The sequence below is a fragment of the Parambassis ranga genome, chromosome 16 (assembly GCF_900634625.1).
Source record: "Parambassis ranga chromosome 16, fParRan2.1, whole genome shotgun sequence".
NCBI classification, from domain to species: domain Eukaryota; kingdom Metazoa; phylum Chordata; class Actinopteri; family Ambassidae; genus Parambassis; species Parambassis ranga.
Genome location: NC_041036.1, coordinates 11,925,151 through 11,934,413, shown reverse-complemented (window position 1 = coordinate 11,934,413; position 9,263 = coordinate 11,925,151). Strand labels below are relative to the sequence as shown.

The 9,263-nt window shown below is 40.2% G+C and overlaps 2 protein-coding genes across 3 annotated transcripts; one reads left to right on the top strand and one right to left on the bottom strand.

Moving 5' to 3' along the window:
* Window positions 1–750: 750 nt before the first annotated feature.
* Window positions 751–7,415, top strand: nmt2 (N-myristoyltransferase 2). Its single transcript, XM_028426250.1, has 12 exons — window positions 751–954; window positions 1,351–1,468; window positions 2,062–2,203; window positions 2,684–2,802; window positions 2,873–2,964; window positions 3,051–3,167; window positions 3,356–3,526; window positions 3,609–3,717; window positions 3,799–3,969; window positions 4,055–4,222; window positions 4,322–4,459; window positions 5,038–7,415. Exons 1-12 carry the CDS (start codon window positions 845–847, stop codon window positions 5,056–5,058), a joined length of 1,476 nt encoding a protein of 491 aa, XP_028282051.1. The 5' UTR covers window positions 751–844; the 3' UTR covers window positions 5,059–7,415.
* Window positions 7,372–9,005, bottom strand: rpp38 (ribonuclease P/MRP 38 subunit). 2 transcript variants are annotated; one of them, XM_028426251.1, is made up of 2 exons: window positions 8,814–9,005; window positions 7,372–8,611 (listed from the first exon to the last, which is right to left on the bottom strand). In XM_028426251.1, exon 2 carries the CDS (start codon window positions 8,602–8,604, stop codon window positions 7,762–7,764), a length of 843 nt encoding a protein of 280 aa, XP_028282052.1. In that variant the 5' UTR covers window positions 8,605–8,611; window positions 8,814–9,005; the 3' UTR covers window positions 7,372–7,761. The 2 variants fall into 2 exon arrangements, with proteins under 2 accessions (XP_028282052.1, XP_028282053.1); XM_028426252.1 differs by having other exon boundaries at window positions 8,818–9,005.
* Between the last annotated feature and the right edge of the window lie 258 nt (window positions 9,006–9,263).

The window sequence follows — 9,263 nt, the reverse complement described above, 5'->3', positions numbered from 1 at the left end:
CAGCCAAAACTGGAATTAGTTGTGCGTGTCTGTGTTTACAAACTGCATGAACACGTTTTCATTCACATTATATCAATCAGCCATAAATTCACTGTGTCATTATTAAATATTTGAATAGATTTGATAATACACACTGAGAGAGAGACTTTTTGGAGAAGTGGTTTTAAGTGCTCATAAACACAAAGTGCTGTTTGTTTACTGTGCTGTGTGTTTACATTCCTTTTCTGCCTCTGGTAGTGATGCACTTTTTGTTTTATTAGTTTGTCTTTGTATTGTGTTCAAAGAGCTGCGAGGCAAAACAGTTAAAGTTCCTTCAGTCCCTGAAGACAAGAAAATGGCAATTAAAGTAAGACGATTTTGTAGCTTGTCTATATACAATAAATAGCAATAAATCTGAAATAAAATATGACAAATCAAGGTTTCAAGTCAAAGGAAAGGATACTTATGATTTAAAAAAAATATATATTGTACATTTTTATTACTAACATATTAGTAATAATCACAATTGTTTCAGTAAGTATTTGCTTTACATTCTGTCAGTTTATTTTTTTTAATTGGACATGATAATAAGAGTTTGAAGGACAAAGCTTAATATGGTAGAAGCAGATCGTTTCAAAGAGATGTGTCTCTGTAAACCGGTAAATATTAAAAAAGAAGCAGGTGAGTTTCTGGACCTCTGGTCTTTAAAAGGCAGGAGTTTCCCCCTCTGTTGTTCCCCCTGTGGCCTCTACGCGGCGCGGTTTCCTCCGACATTTTCTTTGTTTTTCCATCTCTCGCCCGCTGCCTGTGAGCTCTTATATTATACGGTGACAGGCTATTTTTTTTTTTATAAAACATTTTTATCATGGCGGAGGACAGTGAATCCGCAGCCAGCCAACAGAGCCTGGAGCTGGACGACCAGGATACCTGCGGGATAGACGGAGACAACGAGGAGGAGAATGAACATATGCAAGGGTGAGGGTGGCCTGTCCAGTCCGGGTCGGGAAACGCCGTAACGTTATTTCAAGCAGCCTGTTTATGTGTGGCTAGCGCAGTTAGCTAGCTTACGTTAGCCGAAACAAACACAGCCAAGCTGCTTGCTGAAAGGCCGTCGTTTAATGCGAGGAGGCGTGTTTATGTGAATCGTGTGTGGTGTCTTTTTTAACTTGATTCATCAACATTTATAGTCCCAGCTGGAGTCTTTGTGAATAACATGACAGCGAGCTGTTAATGCAAACCGTTAGTTGGCTAACAGCAAGTAGCTCAGCTGTCAGTCGTTGCTATGGTAGCTAACGTTAGCTCTGCTGTGTGAGTCCAGTGAAGTCAGGCTCCGTCCAGTGATGTCCTGTGCGTTTGTCTTCGTATTTGCAGCAGTCCAGGTGGAGATCTGGGGGCCAAGAGAAAGAAGAAGAAGCAGAAGAGGAAGAAAGAGAAGCCAAGCTCGGGGGGAGCCAAGTCGGACTCTGCCTCTGACTCTCAGGAGATCAAGGTGTGACTGATGACCCATGGAGATGTGCACACACCCTCTCAGAGCAGTGGAGTAAAAACCAAAACAATGATTGATAGATAAACGGAATTCACATTGACCTTAAACAACAGTGGCTCAGTCAGGGATGCTTGACTTTTTTCATAAACTACAGTAACTCTACACCTTCTGAGATGCTGCTGCTGATGATGATGATGTAGAATCCAGAAATAAAAGTCTTATCTTGGTTTTGAGAAGCAGGCTATATGTAGTATTACCCTATTTGTAATGTGATCAGGATCCTATGTGATAAACAATCTAATGATGCTCAGACTCATTCATGAATTATTGACTCTGAGGCCACAAGAGAAAATAGTAGTGAACCAAAACAAACAAAAACAAGGTCACATTAACACAAACATGGTTAATTTGACAACTGTTTGTACAGGAACATTAATAACTCATTTGTTCTGAATGAGCTCAAGACTATTATACTGTGCATGTAAACATACAAGAACATTGTTTATCAGTTGTAGGCTGTTGGTAAAACAAAGGCAGGTGCAGTTTTAGTCTTTGGGTTAATACAAACCCTCGTTGTTTAATTTGTTTACATTCAGAACCCTGGCTTGCCCATTCAGAAGCTGCAGGACATCCAAAGAGCCATGGAGCTGCTCTCCTGCCAGGGTCCAGCGAAGAGTATCGATGAAGCATCTAAGCACAAGTACCAGTTCTGGGACACCCAGCCTGTTCCAAAGCTAAGTAAGTGCCTACTTAAATTAGACAGACACTTAATGCAATGCTTAAAAAAAGCTTTGATTGAGGAAATGATTGAATATGTTATATTATTATTATTCTTATCCTAGAAGCTTATCCCAGAGCATTGTTGTTCTGTAACATTGCTTCTGTGCACCAGTGCCATCTACTGGTTTTTATCTCATCAGTCTGTGTCCAGAAAAATATGTCAGCTGTGTGGTAGTGAGGGGGTCTCACCGGGTGTGCTCGGAGGCATTAGATTTAGCTGTTGCCATGGCAACACATGCTCAAAGTCTCAGGTCTTTGCAGGAGGGCTCGCACCTGGTCAATGTGGGACCAACAGGGTTATTTTTGAAAGCATCTGACTGCTGCTGTCAGTGGTGTTGTTGTTGTTTTTGAAAATGACAGGAAACTTTCATGTCCTCTACAGGAGTGGTTACCAGGAAATAGTTTGATATTTTGACAAAAGCTGTGCTATTTTTGCAGACGAAGTTGTGACGAGTCATGGGCCAATTGAAGCTGACAAAGAAAACATCAGACAGGAGCCATATTCTTTACCTCAAGGCTTTATGTGGGACACTCTGGACCTCAGTAATGCAGATGTAGTAAGTACAGTGGTTAAAGCACTAACAACAATAGAAAAGCATAATAATTCACTTTGTCTTTGTTTCTCAGCTGAAGGAGCTGTACACATTGTTAAATGAAAACTATGTGGAGGATGATGATAACATGTTCAGATTTGATTATTCTCCAAACTTTCTGAAATGGTAGGTTTTTTATTTGGACAATTTTCTTTTTTTTCATGTTATCTTGACATGTTTGCTCTATCAATAAAAACATCATCCCCTCCCAGGGCTCTACGTCCACCTGGCTGGTTACCACAGTGGCATTGTGGAGTGCGAGTGTCATCGAATAGGAAGCTTGTTGGCTTCATCAGTGCCATTCCTGCAGATATACGCATCTACGACACGTGAGCAGTTCTAACTGATGATTTGTTAATAAGATATTTACTATATTTTATACTTTAATTTTAAGCTATCCTGCATATCTTGTCTGTAACAAAAATAATTTCCCCTCAGGGATAAATAAAGGGATTCTGATTTGTATCAGGGCTCTGATAAACGTTAATGTACGTTGTGTTTATCCCTGTGTCTACAGGCTGAAGAGGATGGTAGAAATCAACTTCCTGTGTGTTCATAAGAAGCTGCGTTCAAAGCGTGTTGCTCCCGTGTTAATCAGAGAGATAACAAGGAGGGTGAACTTAGAAGGAATATTTCAGGCAGTCTACACGGCAGGAGTCGTACTTCCTAAACCTGTGTCTACATGCAGGTATGCTTCACCATATTCAAGCACAAGACACACAAAAAAGTGTTAAAGACAATATTACTATTATTTTTTTTTCTCTGTTCAGGTACTGGCACCGTTCTCTGAACCCTAGAAAGCTTGTGGAAGTTAAATTCTCCCATCTGAGCAGAAACATGACTCTGCAAAGAACCATGAAACTCTACAGACTACCAGATGTAAACACTTACACCTGCACGTCCAGGATTTGTTTTTTTAAATGAGGAAGTGCTTATATAGACCTTCTTTTCATTGTGTAGAGCACCAAGACCCCTGGTCTCCGGCTGATGGAGACTCGTGATGTCCGCCAGGTTACTGAGCTGCTACAGAAATATTTGAGACGTTTCCAGCTTGCACCTTCAATGGGAGAAGAGGAAGTGGCTCACTGGTTCTTACCACAAGACAACATAATTGACACATATGTAGTAGAGGTATGTCAGTTCAGCTCCTTTCTTTAAAAAACTCCAAAAGATTGAATGTCTGACTATTGATTGAAACCCTTGTGGTCTTTTTCAGGGTGCTGGTGGTGTACTGACAGATTTCACTAGTTTCTATACTTTGCCATCAACCGTGATGCATCACCCTCTCCATAGGAGCCTGAAGGCTGCTTACTCTTTTTACAACGTTCATACGCAAACTCCACTACTGGACTTAATGAATGATGCACTGATCCTGGCCAAAATGGTAAAGTTACTTTCTACATTTTTAATGTTGTTTACGCTTATAATTGTGATTATTTTAAGCTCTCTTTTATGCATTTCATTTATTCTGTGCGTTTAACAGAAAGGTTTTGATGTGTTCAACGCCTTGGATCTAATGGAGAATAAGGTTTTTCTGGAGAAGCTCAAGTTTGGCATAGGAGATGGAAATCTGCAGTATTACCTCTACAACTGGAGATGTCCTCCCATGGACCCCGATAAGGTCAGCAGCATGAATTGATCTGCTCATTTTTCAAAATCTGCTAATCCGAGACTGAGCAGGTTACAGGTGTGTTTTGAAGTGAACGTTGTTTGTAGTTGTTGTTCTCAGTTGTATATGAAGCTTCTGTTAGCTGCACAGTGAAAACAGACAGGTCATAGGAGGAATTGTTAATACTGCTGAGAAGTGGGGTAATTCTTGCCTCCCAGCCTGAAGAGGCTCAGAAGAAAAGTCTTGGCTTTGGTACAGTGAAATATATGATTACTTGAGGGCTGTAGGTAAAAGTACGACGTTGGGTTGCAGCTGCTTCACAAAGTCTGTGTGTGGAAGCCTCTGAGTAACTGCTAGCGAATTACAAGGTCAGGTGGCATAAAGATTTAGTGCTGCCTCTTCCTCCTCTGTTTGGGCTTCTCCTTTATTCTGCCTAGTTTTCATCTCGTCCCTATGTCTTTTTTTATGTCTCATTTCTTGTCAACATCTTCTTGCATCTTTCTTTTTCTCCCGCTCCTTCTTCCAACTTTTTCTAACTTCCAACCATTTTCCTTTTCTCCTCTAACACCAGGTTGATCTGTGTGTTTCAGGTTGGCCTTGTCCTTCAGTAGCAGCTCTCTTCACAGCTGCTACACAAACACTAGAGGTTGTCAGTGACCTCTGGATACTCCTTACCTGGACATACAGGTCGCCCAAGCTAGACAATGAGAACTACAACAGTAAAAACCAACCTGGTGACCGGGAGGAGGTTCACTCGGCTCTCGTGTCATCAAGAACATTCTCAGTTCGCCTGGAGGTGAAAACTTAAATCATCAACATCTTGAATGTGAAGTCATGCTATGCCTGAAATACTCATACAGTACAAAGCTCCTGACATGCGCACTCACATTTAGACACACAAGTCTGACATTCAAGAGGATGCCTTGACATTATGATTTATTTTTTTTGTTTAGTTCTTCTTCCGATGCTTTGTCCCAAGAGACGGGCATTTGATTTCACTGACATGGAAATATGTAAATGAAAACCGTAATGACAAGTAAACCTTACAAGATATAACAACAGGTTTCATTTTGTTTATACTCTCCAAACGTTTAGTTCATGTGCCCATGTTCCTTGTTATTGCTCTCCTTCACATTCAGACTCCTTTGTTTTTTTGAGTGTGTCTGCTGGCTGTTTTAGGCCTCAGTAGAAGTAGAAACGCTGAGAAAGAAGCAACCTGGAGAAAGCATCCTTTAAACTACAAACATACAGAGAAACGCTGTCAAATAACACATGAACAAAAAGGGGTATCTTCACAAAAGGACTCATTCAGCTGGTGCATTGATATACATGTTTTTGTTAAAAATCGAGTACAGTTACTGTACATTTAAAGCCAGATCATATTTATTCCTGTAGTGTACGTTTGGGGTTTGGGAGGGCTGATCCAAAGTATTTTCCTCATAGTTGGTGTAGAAGTCACTGACTTTGTTCAATGTGGTTTTTAATGAAGAATGTATTGCATTGATGAAGCACAATTTTTTGATTTCCTAAACAAGCAAAAAGGGTCTAATTTTAAAACAGGTTTCCATGCAACTTTATTTTATGTTTACACAAATGATGGGGGCTGTTTTCACATTATGAAACTACCACTGGTAACAAAACATTAAAACCATGCATGCAATTATACATGCAGGTGTTTGTTTTTACAAACACAGCATGGGTTATTTGCATGTTAATGGTGTGCTGAAGCAGGGCGGTGAGAATATGAATTTAAAATGTTTTTAGTTTTATAATGTAAAAAATTCCTAGAAATCTGTTAAAAGCAACAATAATTTAATTGTTGTCTCTTAAGTAGCTGGGTGGTCAGAAGTACAACACTGTGCTTATAAACTCTCATTCATACCACCTGTTACTATCTGACTACCTGCAGTAGGATGGTAAACTTAATTAACTCTTTAGGGAGAACTAAGCTCAGCACTCAGTGCTTCAGGAATCATTTCAAAGCTGGTGGAGTGGCTGAACAAACAGAAGTCTGCATCAATAACCACATCAGCTTCAGATTTTGAGCATTTTCTTGATTTCTCTAGATTTGTTTTTTAATGGTACTGTATTTTGTGTGTCAGAAAAAATATCCAGTAGGTCATTTTTTAGTGTGTTGTGCAGATAAATGCGTGAAAGTTCTGATATTTATAACTGTACCTTTCAAAAATGTCTTAAAGCATAAGTTCTGTCCTTCCTCTTTCCAGTATTTCCCTAATAATTCTAGTTTTTGAGGGTGTTTGAGCAGTTCTGTGTGACAAAAAGCTGACCCGCTCATTGTGTGAGGGGAGCTGTTGGTTTACTCAGAGCTCTGAGTTTTTTTTAATGTTCAATGTTTCTGTTCCTGTGGCTCTGCATAACTTAAGAGGTAAAAGCTGCTTTCGTTTTCTGTTGTTAATGTACTTCTCATCCCTTTATTGAATAGCCAGACAAAGGTCAGTCAAGGATTCAGGGTTCCAAGATTTCTTTAATCACTGAAAGGTCCACAGAGACAGATATTACTGGCATTACTTTAATACTGAAAATGGGTTTCTGAGTCAACGGAGTGCCTCCTGGATGTTGTTGTGTCACAGATGTGTTGCCTGCAGCTGTTTGAATGAACATAGAGCATGTCACTTTTGCTGCCGTGTTGATTTTAGCATCGATGTTACTAGCCACACCCTTTAGTGAGAACTCAACCAGAAGTACCTGCCTTATTTAAAAGTTTTTGGTTTTTTTTTTTAAAAAAGATATGGAGGTGGGCTGAGGGGGTGTACTTTTCAAATGTCATACAGCTTTCTCTAACTGAAGAACAATTTTTTATTCAACTCCATTGTAAGCTGTGGAAAAAGCTAAAGAACTTGTACCAGCATCATTTAGACATGACCCCATGCAAATAACAATCTGTTTCAACACACGTCAGCTATACCAGCATGGATATTTGATTGAATAAACTCACTTTAAAAAGGAACATGAGCGACGAGTAACTTCTTTATAACTGACAAACTGAGGGAATTTTTTTATCACCAGATACTGACTGGAAATAGAAATGTTACTAGAAAAACTTTGAAAGAAAGCAACCTGACCCTCATAGTATAAGTTATTATAGTATATAAGCCATCAGCGATGAAAAACTAAGGATTGCTAAGCTTGTTAGGCTAAAACTTAACTTAAATACAACCTTCTGTCCCCAAAATTCATTTGTCCTTTTGTCCCTTCAAATAAAACAACATGAGAAGAAACAATAACTGATTTGTCTAAACCATGGGTCAGAAGTTGTCAAGAAGAAACACCTCCAATGTGGCAGAGTCTCTGTTTCATTTGACAGGGTTCTTCTTAGGCTTCACTTTTCTTTTCTTTGCAGGGTTAGCAACTATCTTCTTCACTTTAAGAGGCTGCAGAACGGAGAAAGAGGGGGATGCTGTGACCTGCTCAGATTTGCTCTGCAATTTCCGTTTTTGGCCTCTCTTTTCACCATCTTCCTCTTCCTTCTCCTCCTTTATGCCAATGTCCTCTTCAGGAGTCACTCTGGCTTCTGCACCTTGTAGCCATGCAACGTCCAGTGCAGGTACTTTTGTTTTAATGGCATCGACAGTGTCAGAGAACACCTCATTGTCTTTGGAGGAACACTGCCTGAATCCCAGTGCGAGAACACTTTTCAGCCCCAGTGGCTCCGACACGCTCTGACTCAAACGGGGCACCTGGCAGGCCGGCACTCCTCGTGTTGCACTCAGAGCTATCAGGTGATTTGTCATGTGTTTTGGTTTGACAGACTTGCACACAAGCAGCAGTGCGAGCTCGTTCCTCTCCAGAGCCTTGGTGACCTCATTGATGCCGATGGCCAGCTGTCGTCTGGCTGCCAAATTTGTCCAGCCATTTTTGGAGGAATGACACACCTGTGTGTCCTGGCTAATCTCAGGACCAGGTTCGGATGTAGCAGCTGGGTTCTGCTCTTTCTTTTTCCTCCAAGGGCGAAACCCTTTTACCTCCTTCTTCTCAAGTCCCACAGAGAGTAGTTTGTCACTCAGAGTTTTCAGGATGAAATGCATGGTTTCTTGGGGAAGGGGACCCCATTTTAGGTTGAAGGGTGAGTTGAAGGAGGTCTTGGCTTGAATGTGCCTTTTCATTTCCTTCTTAGCTGGCTTTCCATGGGTTGCCATGGCTCACCTGTAAATAAAAAAAGAGAAAAACTATCAACACAGACACAAGAAATGAAATACAGACAAAGGCAAAATGTGTTTAGCCTCAAAATTATCTGATACATTGCTACCATATCTTCTTTAAACCAACATTAGCATAAGCCTAAATAAACAATTGTAAAAGGCAGGAATAAACCATGCCCCAGTAAAATATACCAGAGGATACTCACCTACCTGAGCTTCACAAACACCAGTGTTGATTTTCTGCCGACCAGATAAACAGACGCTAGTTTAATTCACAATAACAGTTTCTGTATGAATATTACGACATATATGACAAACGCGAGCGCTCTTTAATTAGCTTTGCCTGATTTTAATGCAACTAAAGTAACTTTCCCCTAACGGCACGGGTGAGCTACAGGGCGCCGCCATTTTGTTTAAATTGATAAATCTTTATTTAAACATTTTGACCGAACAGCGCCCAACAGCGTTAAAGGGACAGCACGACATTACAAACGAGTCATTGATTTAAAAATAAAATAAAACTAACTAACTAACAATAACTAAGGCTACGTTCAGACTGCAGGCTAAAGTGACCAAAATCCGATTTTTTTGCACGAATGTGACCTGTATCTAATATTGTCATGACAGTCTGAACAGCTCTTTTTTTATATCCGACC

Coding starts and splice junctions, on each gene's coding strand:
- rpp38 (XM_028426251.1), bottom strand. CDS start 8,604: ATGGCAACCCATGGAAAGCCAGCTAAGAAGGAAATGAAAAGGCACATT.
- nmt2 (XM_028426250.1), top strand. CDS start 845: ATGGCGGAGGACAGTGAATCCGCAGCCAGCCAACAGAGCCTGGAGCTG. Junction 955..1,350: donor GAGAATGAACATATGCAAGG/GTGAGGGTGGCC, acceptor TCGTATTTGCAG/CAGTCCAGGTGGAGATCTGG. Junction 2,204..2,683: donor CCAGCCTGTTCCAAAGCTAA/GTAAGTGCCTAC, acceptor CTATTTTTGCAG/ACGAAGTTGTGACGAGTCAT.